This window comes from Petaurus breviceps, unplaced genomic scaffold (genome assembly GCF_028583685.1).
Source record: "Petaurus breviceps papuanus isolate PSGF00001 unplaced genomic scaffold, PetGlider_PUasm1.0 175, whole genome shotgun sequence".
NCBI lineage: Eukaryota > Metazoa > Chordata > Mammalia > Diprotodontia > Petauridae > Petaurus > Petaurus breviceps.
Window position 1 is genome coordinate 43,923,073 of NW_027185764.1, and position 15,830 is coordinate 43,938,902.

The 15,830-nt window shown below is 39.2% G+C and overlaps 2 protein-coding genes across 2 annotated transcripts in view; one reads left to right on the top strand and one right to left on the bottom strand.

The window, feature by feature from the left end:
* The window catches only part of CETN3 (centrin 3), a 34,871-nt gene extending 26,001 nt beyond the window's left edge, over positions 1-8,870 (bottom strand). The window contains exons 1-3 of the mRNA XM_069085079.1: positions 8,695-8,870; positions 6,006-6,141; positions 3,419-3,533 (exon numbers count right to left, since the gene is read on the bottom strand). Of these exons, the coding sequence (XP_068941180.1) occupies positions 3,419-3,533; positions 6,006-6,141; positions 8,695-8,711 (268 nt within the window). The 5' untranslated portion in view covers positions 8,712-8,870. The remainder of the gene's footprint in view (positions 1-3,418; positions 3,534-6,005; positions 6,142-8,694) is intronic.
* The window catches only part of POLR3G (RNA polymerase III subunit G), a 527,072-nt gene that overhangs the window by 359,249 nt on the left and 151,993 nt on the right, over positions 1-15,830 (top strand). The gene's annotated exons all lie outside the window — the stretch shown is intronic.

Below are 15,830 nucleotides of genomic sequence, written 5' to 3' on the forward strand. Positions count from 1 at the left end.
AACCCCACTATTCTATTACTGTTTTCTCATTTTTAAATTAAATTTTGTTATTGAAAACTTAATCACCAAAAACAAAAATTCCCAAATTATTTTTTCTAAGGGTTCCAAATCTCTCTTCACTTAACTGCTTTATGGCCCTTTCTCATTCCTCATCTTAACTGACTGCTTTAAATCTTTTGACACTCACCCTCTCTCCCTCCTTTTCATGACACTGCTATCTCCTGGTTCTGTTACTGTCTGATTGTTCCTTCTACATCTACTTTGCTACTCATCTCCTGCCTGGTAAATTTGGGGGTCCTCAACACTATGAACCAGGCCATCTCTTCTGTCTATATATACTCTCTTGGTATGTCTTCTCTCTCTCTCATCAGCTTTATCATCTCTATGCAGATGGCTAATTTTTATAAACCCAGCTCTAATTTCTCTCCTGAATAACAGTCCCAAATTACCAACTTCCTGCCAGATATCATTTCCTAAATGTTCCACTGGCATCTAAAATTCAACAAATCCAAAGCAGAACTTCTCTCTCCCTCTAAATCCAGCCTTAACATCCCTATTTCTGTTGAAGGAAGCATTCTCTTTCTAGTCACATAAGTTCATAACCCTGGAGTCATTCCTATAACCCTTCACACCTTCCTCTATATCCAATCAGTTCTTGTGTCATGTTTGTTGATTCTATCTCTACAATATCTCTTACAACTATCCTCTTTTTTCTATTCATTTACTACCCTATGGGGTTCTGGCCCTGGACAAATAAAAGACCTGAATTCAAATCCTACCTCACCCTTACAGTGTAATGCTAAGCAAGTCACTTAACCTGTCAGCCTCAGTTTTCTAACTTGTAAATTACTTTGAAAAATTTGTAAATTTTGTAAAATTTGCAAAAAAAGAAAATAGTAACTACCTCTAAAAGTGTAATGAGGATCAAACAAGATAATATATGCAAAGCACTATGCATATCTCAAGTGTTATATAAATGCTAGCTACTAGTAGTAGTATTTGAATATTATTGTTCATTATCAAAAATACAGATCTGCCTATGCCACTCCCCAGCTTATTCCTGTGGGGAAAGTGTTAGGCATAGGAGAAAAACCAACAATGCTGAAAAGTCATTTATGTGTAGTGTAACTCAGTGAGAGACAGAGGGAAGAAATGTTTTTTCAAAAATGAAGAGTTCAGCAGATCCTTACTTCCTCTAAGAGAAAAGACTTTGGCATTGAAAGCACTCTCTCATTTAGCTCCAGGAAGTCCGGTGGCACAGTGGACAGACTACTGGGCCTGAAGTCAGGGACCTAAGTTCAAATCCAGCTTCAGACACTTACTGTGTGACTTGGGCAAGTCAATTAACCTCCATTGGCCTCAGTGGCTTCAACTATGAAACGGGGACCACAAAGGAAATGGCAAACCACTACAATGTCTGCCAAGAAAACTACAATGTGGTCCAAGTTGTACACTACTGAAAAACAACTTAACAATAACAATCATCTAGCTCCACCTACCTTCCAAAGAGTGATTTCTTTTTTTTTTTTAATATATATTTTTAAGCAATCGGGGTTAAGTAACTTGCTCAAGGTTACACGGCCAGTTATTTCTGGGTGTGGTGCCGAGTGTCTGAGCCCAGGATTCGATCTCCAGGTCGTCCCAACACTGGAGCCGGTACTCTTACTCGCTGAGCCACCTGGTCGCCCCTCAAAGAGTGATTTCAAATTGCTTCTATTTATCTACTCTCCATTTCATCTACAACATAGCCTAATGTCCTGCTTACATGCCATTTCTCATTTCTGGGCTAGAATATACTCCCTCCTCACTTTTGCCTCTTAAAATCCTAGTGTCCTTCAAGGCACAGCTTGCATGCTACCTCTAGTGAGAAACTTTTTTTAATCCCCTTTACCCCCAGCTATCAGTTTGATCAATCCTCAAATTATTACATACTTAACTGTGTAAATGATATATCCCCCTCCCAGTAGAATATAAGCTAACCGAGGAAATGACCAGTGCTTTACATATAGTAGGTACATGCCTATTGCAATACTTTCCAAACTTCCCTCTACCTAGTCAAATCTTCACTAATCATCTAGCATTTTACATCTCAGTTCATCTATAAGCTACACGAGTTAAAACAGACCAAAATAGGCTTTCCCCTTAGAATTTCTATAGCTTATCGATATATCTATGCCACTTATTTTAGCCAGTAATCATACTCCATCTCATTACTGAACTATTTAGTGAGTATAAATCTTGTCTAACTAATTATAAGTTCTTTAACAAGTACAGTTTCTGGCTTATAACTATTTCTTTAATCTCCTACAGGGCTTTAGCAGTGTATTATATCAGTAGAGGATACAAATACTGGTTGACTAATACACTGATTACTACTATATCAAATACCATAATGCATATATTGAGGGCTACTATAATGGGGCACTTAACCCACCTTTTTTGTTTCTTAGTTTGTTGGAAAGGGATGAGAAAAGTGATTGCTAACAAAACTTCAAGGCAATTAAGAGTTCAAAGTAAACTAGCATTTCATTTTGGGGGAAAAAAATATTTTGAACAATTTTGAGATTCCAGAAGCATAATCAAAGTAAACAGATTAAATATGTTGCTCTAAGAGTTTTTAAAGAGATTACTGTCACAGTATGATTATTGCTTCTTGGTGTCAAAAAGTACTGAATGCCAACAACTAGTCACCAAACCATCTGGAATAATTTTTAAAAATCAAGTAACTACCTTAACTTAGCCTAGTCTAGTATGTGAAATTATCTATTATGTAACTTTTGAGAAAAGTTTTGAAATAAATTTCTTTCTTCTACTTCTCACTTGAGTTATACTATACCTAAACTACTTTTAAGCACTGTTGGTTTTTCTACCAAACCTAATACTTAACGCAAAAATCAACAACGGGCTTTTTCTCTAACCAAATATCAACACTGCCTCCCTAAAAGGAGAGCCTAGAAAAGACTCCTAGATTTTAATAGCAAAAAAAATGAAACAAAGCATCAAGAGGAAAAAAGTCAGACAATATTTCCATTTTTAAACATTCTAAAAATTCAATGTTCTAACTCCAAAAGCAAAGGATAACTGTTTACACTACAAAAAAGGATTCATTCCTATGCATTTTGAGGTTTCCCTATATATTAATTTTATTACAATTCAGAGTCTTCAGAACAAAACAGACCAAAAAATAAATATGACTCACACAAAATTGCACTGTCTTCTCACAGAAAAAAAAATTGTTAAGATTACTTCATTCCTCCATGAAACTACGGAAATTTAAAAATATTACAGTATTTTGTAACAATAACAAAAAAGTATCAGGAGCAAGAAAAATAACAAAAGTTCTCTTTTCCTGTAAAGTTCTGAAACAGGCTAATTTCCCAATTATTTCCGAACATAAAAAATAAATTAAAATACATACCAACTTCATTAAAATCTTCAAAGGTGATTTTGCCTGTGGATTCTCGGTCATAATCTTTAAGAATCTTTAGTACATCTGCTTTTTTCACATCAAACCCCAAAGCTCTCATTGCCACCTTTTGGAATAAAACAGAAATACAAACAAGGAGCTACCAAAATGAAAGAGGTATATATTTTTTCCTCTCCCCTCCTTAAGAAAATAAAGATTTCTAATTTTAAAAGACAAATACAGAGCAAAAATGACCATCACAACCATAAAACAGAAGAAAAATAAACAAAATATAGATGAACATACCTTCAATTTTTAAAAAATTAACTAATAAAATCGTTTTAACAGTTGACATGACATCTCATGCTATAAAAGTTTCTCTATAACTCAATCAACAAATACTTATTGCCTACCTAGCTACTATGTTCAAAACCCTGTGCTACACATGTATCTACCTTAAGGAGCTCAAAAATCATAAGCAAACATGACAAATTGAAAATTAAATTTAAAAAGTAACAATAATAACACATGAATATGCCACTTAATTATTTAAAAAGAACTTTTCTTACAAACCCTATTTTGAAGATGATACTGAGAATTACAAAGGCTAAGTAATTTTTCTACTGAGCATAAGAGCCAGGACGTATTTCATAAAATTTACATGGAGGACAGAAGGATATTACTTGAGCAAGGCTGGGATAGGGAAGGATTTTTTAGGGCATCTGAGCTAAGGAGAAGAGAACAAGCAAAGGTAGATAGAAAAGCACAAGGTTTATTTAAGAAATGAAAAGATAAATATGCATAAAGGGGAGAGTTTGCATTGTGGGGATAAGTGGAGGAAAAAACCTGGGAAAGTAGGCTGGAACTAAAATATGAAATATTTTGAATGCAAGACTAAAAAGTTAGTCTACAATCCACTGGGACTCACTGAAGATTTTTGAGCACAGCTAGTTTTATGACTAAATGTATAGCATTTCAGAAAGACCAACCTGAAGGCCGTAAACAGGGCAGATTATAAAATAGATATCGTTATTAAAGCACCTTCCTCTTTATTAAGGCAAACTCTTCACACTGAAGCCTAGAAAGGTTCAAGGTGGGCTTGCCAAAAATCACACAGTGTCATAACCAGGACTCAGGTGTACTAACAGGCTACTCAATGTTCACCCACATTTCATTCCAAATGTTATAACTTTGCCCACTGAGAATATGAAAAGCCCCTTAATCTAATAGAAAGATAACTATTGGGGTGGCTAGGTGGTGCCGTAAATAGAGCACCAGCCCTGAAGTCAGGAGGACCTGAGTTCAAATATGACCTCACACACTTAACACTTACTAGCCATGTGACCTTGGGCAAGTCTCCTAACCTCAACTGCCCTGCCCTTCCAAAAAGGCAAAAAGAAAAAAAGAAAGATAAGTGTCCCAAAAATGCTTCTGCAATTATTTGCAATTTAAAGTGATTATAGTGATCATATCTAAATATTTGTATATATTTTTGTTTTCCTTTCCCATAAGGCTATGACAATGTAAGTACCCAACAAATGTCATTTTTTCCATCTTTTCAAGCACAGAATTCCCCCTCCCCATACCCATACATACATACACACACACACACACACACACACACACACACACAATTCCATATTCCCTCCATATCTGTAAATTAAACTAATAAATTAACTGAGAACTGCTAGGTGGCATAGTGGATAATGCTGGATTTAGATTCAGGAAGATACGAATTTAAATGGTGCCTCAGAATCTTACTAATTGTGTGATCCTAGGCAAAACTCTTAGCCTATCAAACGGGCAAAATAATAGCACCTACTCCACAATATTGTTGTGAAGATCAAATAGTGCCATTGAAATGCTAGCTATTATCAGTTTGACATTTTTTCCATAAGAATCAATAACATTAGTCATATATCACATATGTTCTTTACTCTTTACTAAAGAGTGTAATGTTGAAACATAAATGTGCATGTGTGTACTCTTGCACACATAATACCTGTACATGCACAAGAGTACAGTAACCCAAAAGTCAGACTTTTGGAATCCCATATATATGAGATGCCATATTTGTACCTATGTATACCTGCGATTGTGTGTGTTTGTGTGTGTGTGATTGCTGTCATGATTCAAAGGCAGAATATACAAGAGTTTGGGCCTAATTAAGAGCAGAAACTTTGAAAGCAGACACTCTTTAACCTCCAAATAGAATATTTAACCGTTAAATAAATAAATACTTGCAGATTAACAGTTTGAAATCCTCTAATATTATTACTAAAAGTATGTACCTTTCATAGTAATGATCTTTTCTCACTTAAAATGCTGTTACTTTGTATTTCCCCAAGGCCTAGCATATTGCCTGGTACACAGAAGGTGTAACACTAAATGCCTTCTGAACGACTGATCTCACTATATAAAAATTATTTCCTAAAAAAAAAGACATGTTAGGATATCATTAAATAACACGGTACGAAACTGCAAAAGCTGTATCATAACGATTTGAGTTCCAAAAACAGATAAGTATAAAATTAGCTCAGAAGCAGTTTTCAGGTCATTGCCAACAGATACAAACTAACTTTAAAAGAATTATTTTTACCTTCAATTCATGATAGTCTATTGCTTCATCTTTGTCTGTATCAAATAATTCAAAAGCATCTTTTATTTCTTGCTTCTGTTCTTCAGACAGCTCCCGTCTTTTTTTCCTTTTTGTTTTGTCTACTACAAGCTCATTTCTATGACATGAAAGAGAAAACAGAAAATCTTATAGCCCACTCTTACTTTTCCTTTGCATTCATCAATAATCAAAATAAGATTGAAGGGAAAAGTAACCAAATAAATACTGGGATGATTTTCCAAAATTCTACAACTATTTTGAGGAAACAAAGATAGAACAAATTGCCTTTTTAGGCCTTAATTGCCCTATCCTACTCTTTCACATCCCTGCCATCAACTAACTCAGTCTCCCAAAATTAGAGTCAAGAAAACTGGAGTTCACAGAGATACCATACTAAGAAAAAATGTCATTTTTCTTCTTTCCTTTAACACTGTTGCAAATAAAGCAATGCTTGAGAGCTCATATGATACAGTAGTTTCTCTGAAGCCATGTAAAAAAAACTGTCCAAACTTAGACTTATTACTGTCTTTTGTAACATTTATAACAGCATAAAACTAATTCTAAGGATAACCAAAAGTAACTTAGATATTGACTCACTTTTGCTTGTGGCTAAAACTAATTTCTACTTTACCTAAGTAACATAAACTAAAGGGATCCATGAAATCAACTAACACCAAATATTTTGGCATACTAACCTGCAAAGTTACACATCTTAAACATTCATTTTTCCCCTGAATAACAAAAATCAACTAAAATTTTATTAATCTTAAACATAGGTCCATGTTATATGTACAAAATGCAAATAAAATCTATGATGTCCAGTTGAAGGATAGTGTCTTCTTTTGGAAAGGTTGATGTAATAAAAAGGAAATTGAATTTATCTTGTTAGGGAAATGAAGTATCAAAAAAGCCTAAACTGACTTTTTTGGTTTTTTTTTTTTGCTTTCTGGAGGGCAATTGGGGTTAAGTGACTTGCCCAAGGTTCTGGAGGGCAATTGGGTTTAAGTGACTTGCCCAAGGTCACAGGGTTGGTTTTTGTGTTAAGTATCTGAGGTCGCATTTGAACTCAGGTCCTCCTGACTGCAGGGCCGGCCTAAACTGACTTTTTAAATTGTCATTTAACACTTTTAAAATTCCAAAGAAATTAGAATTATTATAACAAGCAAGTTTTCAAAGGGTAAAGAATTTTCAATACAAACTACTAAGATAGGTAAATTAGTATAGCTGCTAATCCTATACTACAGATAATTTTGTTAAGACGTGTACAGTGCAGGTGTGACTACAATGAGATCTCCCAGGAAGATCAATCACACAGCGTTTTATGGATCTGAGGATACTGTTACCTTCAAAATTAGGGCCTGTAAAATTTCTTCTTGACTCAAGAGGTCAAGGCCACAGCTCTGTTTGACTACTGATACCCCCTATCAAAGGGTTTCTAAATATTGCTCTGCAGAAGTTGACAAAACCAATGGAAAACTTGGGGGGAGGGGAGAGGGAGAATGATGTGTGAAGAGGGGAAAGAGACTGAGAAAGGCAAAGATAGAGGCGAGATCAGTGAGGACATCAAGGGAGACATTCGTTTAAAAAAGAATAAATCGAATTTGTGGAGTAAATGATGTTAAGTGACTGCCACTTTTAAATGAAATAGCCTTTGTAACTCTAGTGCCTTGCACATAGAGGGGGAAAGGCAGAAACTGTCGAGAATTCTCGATTTTTAATAAAAGGACCCAAGTTTAAAATTCCCTGGTTACTAAGGCATGAGTGAAACCACTTCACCCCTCTGGACTGGTTTTTCCTCTTCAGAATTAAAGGATAAACTAGGTCATTTCCGACTTTTTAACAAAAGGTTCTTCAGCTGGGAGAGCGGGCACGGGGCATCATGAACTGACTGACATTTCGATAACTATGTCAATATCACTGGTTCCCTTTGTGAAGCCTTTATTTTATGCCTTTACAAACAGTATTCACCAGACTATCCCGAGTACATGCCCCTCCAAAAAATGGGCCAATAAGAAGCTCGTCTTTAACAGCTAACGTTATGTAACACGTTAAGGTTCACGAAGCTTCTTTGCCAGAGCGATCTTTCTACTTCTAAATATATCACTTTATAATGGTATTAACTGAATGGGGAAGGCGGGGAGTGAGAGGAGGCCAAAAATAAAAACAAAGCCCAAACTGTCGTGGGAAAAACCAGGATGGAGGTGTCCAGACGACGTCAGCTCTGCTCCAGGCAGGGGCGGCGGGGTTTGGTTTGGCTTTTTATCGGCAGGGGGACATATGTGACGGGGGCCGGGGGAAGATGGATGCAGTGTCTGCAACGCGACCGCGGGGGAGGCCGAGGCGTTCATCAGACCCGGGCCCGAGTTCTCGCGATACTTCGCTCCCCGCCGCAAATCGCGGTTGGAGCCTCGGTCCTGGGCGCCTCGCCCAAAATCCAACGCGCTCCTGCACCGCCTGCAGCTGCCCCTCTGCCTGCGCGGGGAGAAGAGCGGTCTAGCCGCAGGGGGCCTGGCCGCAGCTTTCTCGGTTTCCTCGGGCTGCCGGCCTTCCCGCCCCCTCGCTCCCCGCCTCCCTTCCTCCTTCACCGCCCTTCCCTCCCCAAGACCGCCGCTGAGATCCCGCTCCGGGGAGTGAGGGGAGGGGGGAGCAAGGCCGCCCCCTCTTTACCGACCTCAGAGCTAAACTCATTTTCTCCTTGGACAGAGGCTTTTGCCACGGACGAAATCACCCCCCGCCCCAGGCAGCGCCGATTCCTCCAGCCCTTGCACACAACACCAAGCGCCCTCCTGGAAACGCCACAGCCTCTGGGAGGTCGCCACAAACACCACCCCCGCCCCCAGCCTCGATTGGTCGAAATCCCTTTCTTTCAGGTCTGTTTGGGCGAGAGTCAAGCTAAACGCTGGTTTTCATTGGGCACGGTCGCGTGTCAATCCTAAGTATTTCCCTGCTTTCCTATCCGCGCCCGCCTCCCTCCCCGGCTAGATTGGTTGGATCACAGGCCGGATGTGTTTTCCCAAAACTCTATGCGGGGGCGGTCAGAACGGGGAGGAGGCGGGGGTGGGAAACAGTTACCGTTGGGAGCGGGAGGGGCCTGGGTGCTGGTGACCGCTCCTAGGAGAATGAGAGAGGCGCCTCCGGCGCGAGGCTGGAACGTGCGCGATAAACAACTGGCCGGCCACGCTTCTGTCCTGCAGACTAATAAAGAGGAGGAGGGCAAGAGAAAGATCCGCGGCGCACCCCCGTGAAAGGGGACTCCAGCCCCTTAGGGCGAAGGCTGCAGTCGAGGAGGACGTTCTGCGAGGAGGAGGTTGAAGAGGTTGCCATTCAACGCAGGGACTCTCTTCGAGGATGCCATTCAGTAGAGGGCCCCCAGTGTCTTTGCTTCACAAACCTTTGCTCAAGTGACATTTATTGAGTCGTTTTTCTGTCGTGTCCGGCTCTTGGCAAAGATACAGGAGTGCTTTGCTGTTTCCTTTGTCATCCTTTCTGGATGGCAATCAGACATTAAGTGACTTTCCCGGGGTCACACAGATAGGAAGTGTCTCAGGCTGTATTTGAACTTAGGTCTTCCTGACTCTAGGCCCAGGGCTGTATCCATTGAGCCACCAGTTGCTTTCTAAATGACATGGCCAGATCCTGAAAGGGGTTTCAGTTCAGTTCAATATGGCCAGTTTTAAGTCTATACTATAGCCAGACTGCATGGAGAAGTATATGGGGCAGTCTTGATCAAACAATAAAGATTAAGCTCTGGGCATACAAAAAGAGAAGACAGACCCTGCTTACTTTTTTTTTTAATTTGCACTTTAGCTGATTAAAAAAATGAGGCACTTCCCAATAGATATATTTGCTTATGAATTACATAGTACTACTGTACTAATAATTATATGCAATATAAAACAGGCAAAAATAAACATTTTAGAGGATGAGATAAAGATGATCCTAGAGCAAGGGTGGAGAACCTGAGGCCACATGACCTTCTAGGGCCTTGGATGCAGTCTTTTGACTAAGTCCAAGTTTGACAGAACAAGTCCTTTTATTAAGGGGATTTGTTCTGTGAAGTTTGCATTCAAAGGGCTATGCTTGAGGACCTAGAGGGCCACGTGTGGCCTTGAAGCCACAGGTTCCCCACCCTTGTCCTAAAGTCATTAGAAAGACACTGTAGCTTATTGAATAGGAAAATGATGAGCTTTGGGAATAGCATTGGCAGCTATGGGGAAAATGGAGTGGGGTAAGACCTAAGAGAGGGGAAAAAATTAGAAGGCTAATGCAATGGTCTAGGCAAAAGGTGATGAGGGTTTGAACTAGAGTGGTGATATCAAAAAGAAGGTGTGGAAATGAGAGATTTGGAGGCAGGACAAGACTAAAAGATTGGTTAAAGTAACTGATCATGTTTAGCCTGGGTAAGAAAACCCTGGAGTGCCAAAATAGCTGGCTTAAAATATTTGAAGAGTGATCATGTGTAGGAGAGATTAGACCTTCTCTCTTGTTCATATTTGTGTCCCTATCATTTAACAGTTTCTAGCACATAGGTTGGTTGGTTGTTGTCCTTTGCTCTCAAAGAGGACCAAAATGATATCACTATGTTAGAGTCAAGTTACAGTGTGTCCAACTGTGACTGATCAGACCAATACAAGCTCAGAATGCTCTAGCATAGGTCAGGCACAAATATTCCATGTGAATATTTTGGGTGGACACTCTAAATTTGCACGTCTCGCATTTCTGTTGAGCTACTTCAATTCTGCTTTGCTTATAGAACACAGCACCTTATTTGATAGGGGTATGTCTTGTTGGGCAGTCCAGTGCCAGTATCTCCCATGTCTCAATCAATTCTAAAGATCTTTAGAGAGACCTTGAGTGTCCTGGAATCACTTCTGCTGGCCACCATGTGAGCACTTATCCTGTGTGACTTCTTCAAAAAATGATCTTTTTGGCAAGTATATGTTTGGCATTGTAACAATGTGGCCAGCATATTGGAGTTGCTTGGCAGTTTAATTTGAGAAAGGACCTCAGTGTTCAGTTCTCCTGCCAAGTATCTTCAGAATCTTCCTATGACAATTCAAATGAAAGCAATTCAGTTTCCTAGGATGGCTCTGGTGTACTGTCCACTTTTCACAGACATACAACGAGATCAGCACAAGGGGCTCTGTATAGCTTCAGTTTTGTAGGAAGTCTTTTCTCTCCCACACTTTCCTTTGGAGCCTCCCAAACACTGAGCTAGTTCTGGCAATGCATGTGTCAGCCTCATTGTCAATGTGTATATCCCTGGAAAGTACACTGCCAAGGTTAAGTGAACTTATCTATTCAAAACTTCTTCATTTTCTGTAACTGGTGGTTCCACAAATGGAAAGTGTGGTGGTGGCTGGTGAAGTACCTGTGTTTTCTTGGTGTTAATTATTAGGCCAAAATTAGCACAAGCATCAGAAAACTGATCTATACTTTGCTGCATCTGAGCTTCAGAGGCTACATTGAGTGCACAACATCTGGAAACAAATCATGCACCGACTCCGTCTCCACTTTAATCTTGACTTGTAACCTTTTAAAGATGAATAATTTACCATCAGTGCAGTGGCTGACCTTGATGCCATATTCATCCTTATTGAAGGCGTTTGACAACATTCCTGAAAACATCATGCCAAAAAGCATGGGAGCAAGCACACAACCTTGTTTCATTCCGTTGGTGACTGGGAAAGCACAAGAGCATTGTCCATTACCCAGAACCCAGGCATTGCCATCATGAAATTAATGTACAATACTGATGAACTTCTCTGGGCAACCAAATTTTGACATAATTTTCTATAAGCCCTCATGACTGACAGTATCAAAGGCCTTGGTCAGATTGAATTGATGAATGTTGTATACAGATCTCTGTTCCACTCCTAGTATTTCTCTTGGAGTTGTAGGGCAGCAAACACCATATAAACCATTCCCCAATCTTTTCTGAACCCACGCTGGCTCTCAGGTAGATAACCATCTTCCAGGTGAAGGATCAACCTATTTAGGAGAATTCTCGCAAGAATCTTGCCAGCAGTCACTAAGAGATCTGAGAGCCCCACTGTGATTGTCACAGGACAATATGTTTCCTTTACTTTTATAGAAATGGACGATGGAGGCATCTTTGAATTCCTGGGGGGGGATAACATCCTCTTGCTATGTAACAGTCAGGTTTTATATGCTCAATGCCCCCCACCACCACCTTGTAAATCTCAGCTGGAATAGAATCAGCACCAGGTGTTTTGACACAGGAGAAGAACCTAATGACACTCAAAATGTCTTCAGTTGGAAATTTGCCTACAGAAAGAATTGACTTCAACCTGAGGTACAAGGTCAGTGACTTCACCATTGATTGAGGATCTGTTGAAAACACTATGGAAGGTTTGAGCACACTTCTCCATATCCATATCCTTATCACTAATCAATGTGACTCTATCAGCACTGAGTAGTTGAGATGTACCATATGTGTTTGACCCATAAATAGACTTCAGGGCATCATTAAAATGCTTTGGATTGTTACTATCAGTGTAAAACAATTTCATCTGCCTTCTTATTGAGCCAAGAATCCTTCCTGCATCTCTCTTAAGCTTCATTTATGCTTTACTTTTGATGGAGTTAAATGCTGCCTTCTTAGAGAAGGATAAACTATCCTTCTGGCAAAAGCTGTGGAGTACTCGTTTTTTCATTTAGCAGCTTCTGAATTTCCCCATCATTTTCATCAAACCAGTCTTGATGTTTGTGAGTGTTCTGACCCAGGTAAGTAAATGCAGTGCTGTATACCAAATCTCTGAAAGCTGCCCACTCCTTTTCTACTCTATTATTGCCAACTGTGTGTTGACTGAACCTTCCCTTCATGTAAACAGCAAACTGTTCTTGTTCAGAGAAGTGCTCTAATCTAGCACATAGTAGGCACTTATTAAATTGCTATATAGGCCATAGATAAAGACTTTCACTATCCTCTGGACCCTCTCCAACTTATTCATGTCCTTCTTTCTCAAACTATGGAGGTCAGAATTTAACCTGATATTCCAAATGTGTGTTAGGAAGGAATACAGTGAGACTATCACTTCCCTATTCTTGGAAACTATGTCTTTCTTAATGTAGCCCAAGCTTACATGAGTTTTTGGGGCTGCCACATCACAGTGCTGAATCATATTGAACTTTCAGTACACTGAGACCCTCATCTTTTTCATAACTACTGTCTGATTATATCTTTCCCTTCTTATACTGGTGGAGTTGATTTTTTGTACCAAAGTATAAGTCTTTACATTTATCCCTATTGAATTTCATCTTAATAGATTCAGTCATGTCCTGTTGACTATGGGGAGGGACAGAAGAAGGGAGAGAGGGAGGAAGATTTGGGAACACAGCCATAGTTTAGCATAAGTTGACATTAATAAAAAATAAAATCAGTTCATAAAAATGAATCTTTAATGGGAGTTCTAAAAAAGAAAAGCTATTTGGTTCCCTGCAGCAATATACTCTGATGGCCAAGAGGTTTTAGTACAGCATTCTCCCCAAAGTTAAAAAAAAACTTCATAAAAATCCAATCCAGTAGTACATTTAATGTCAAATTAAAGAGCTTGGAGAAAACTTTGGTAAGAATATTTATTAGCTGGTGGTAATCTGATAACTGTCATTATCAATGCTTGATTGATGTTTAGTTAATCCTAGTCTTAAAGGGTAGAGGAAAATAAATGTTGTAATCTTTCCATCTAGCATGGTTTTATAATCTATTAAGGTCAAACAAATTTCATAACTATTATGTCAGGTCCCAAAACAGCTTCACACCATTTCCTTGAAATTATAAAGAGCTTCTCCCACCAACAATCAGGAATGGAAATTTTTATTATTATTTTTTGATGAATTCTTATTAGTAATGAGGCACTAAACATGCTAGTGAATACAACATAGAAATGAATTTTAATAAGGTTATTTTTAGTAACCATCCACATACTATAGGCAGTCAAAATCAAGAGCAGGAGAGAAATAATGATTCTTTTAGTTTAATAAATCATAACGTACTTAAAAATCTCACTCCTGACAAAATTGGGGTCTCTATCTAAAGTGATTACTATTACAACAGCTTAGGCATGAAAAAGGAAAGTCAAAAAAGAGAAAGTAGACCATAAAATAGAAAAGATTGAAGGAAGGGCGGCGGCCAGGTAGCACAGCGAATAAGAGCACCGGCTCCAATGTCGGGATGACATGTGGATCGAATCCGGGCTCAGACACTTATTACCCACCCAGAAACACCTGGCCGTGTAACCTTGAGCAAGTTACTTAACCCCAATTGCTTAGGGGCAGCCAGGTGGCTCAGCGAGTAAGAGCACCAGCTCCAGTGTCGGGATGACCTGGGGATCAAATCCAGGCTCAGATACTTAGCACCACACCCAGAAATAACTGGCCATGTAACCTTGAGCAAGTTATTTAACCCTGATTGCTTTAAAAAAAAAATATTGAAGGAAAGTATAATCTTAAATACCAAAGACAGAAAATATAAAATAAGGAGCAACATGAATTTATAGCTTAGTTCTTCTCTTCCCCCAACATATATGTACCCACTGCTACCCAAAATTCAAAGCACACTTTGGGTTAGCATCCTCTCAGAACTGAGTTCCCATGGAACTTCTTTTATCAGATGAGCCAGTGTAGCAGCAAGCACCCCAGTGTCCCCAGGGTGCCTGCTCACACAGGTTCTTGGATCTGCTTTGTTAAAGGAAAGCAACTCAAAATGGGTTAACAAGCTTACTTTAATCAGTCAGACATATATCGTTTACCTTGTTCAGGAGAAAAGGTCAGCACCCTGAACCTCAAAGTATACAGGCATAATTATCAAGACAGAAACATCAAGTAGACAGATTTCCAAATTGTCCAACCATTACATCCATACCCAGTCAACATCTGGGTTTCCACATTCTGGGTTTTTCAAAGCCGGGGGACTCTCAACAACAGCTTCCCAGAACTCAGATCAAATCACAGAATACTTCTCAAAGTGAGTCCCAAAACAAAGCTACACATCAGGGCTTATATAGCCTTCTCCTGGCTCAGAGAATGTAACAACCTTATTGACTCACTGGCCAACCAAGAAGTATCTACTGAAAAACAAGCCTCCCTCCCCAGGCTTCAGGTGCATTTTAGCCTAGGGGCAGAGAAGATCTTCCAAATTTGCATTCCCATTACAGCCAGAAAACAATTTTGTATTTACTTTATACTGGGGATCATAGTGTCTAAATGTGGTCATTCCACTGCTATTGATGGAGAAAAGAGTTCATTTTAGAAAATTAGGTAGAATTTATCCATTTGTTTTTCATGTGGATTTTGTTCATTTACTTTTCAAGCACTATCTTGCAACCAAAATAAAATTATGACATACTTCTGATGACATTCTCCTCCTTAAAAACCTAATGAATCTAGAAAAAATACAAACTGTTCTGCCTAATATATAAGGCTCTCCACAGTCTGATTCAAGCCTTCTTTTTCACCATGGTTCCATATGATTCTCTTTACACAATCTATATTCAGGCCAGACTGAAATAGTAGCTTTTCCCTTCATTCAACATGTCATCTTCTAAATCTGTGTAGTTATACAAGCATAAACAAACTATTCCCCACACCAGGAATGCACTCTGTGTTCATCTAGGCCTTCCAGAATTTTTATCTTCTTTCAATGATCAGTCCAGATACTGCCTCCTCAATGAAGCCTTCTCCAGCTGTGAGTACTCTCACCTTTCCTCAAATTGTCTGCACATCTGTATCCAAGTTTTAAGAAGGAAGGAAGGAAGGAAGGAAGGAAGGAAGGAAGGAAGGAAGGAA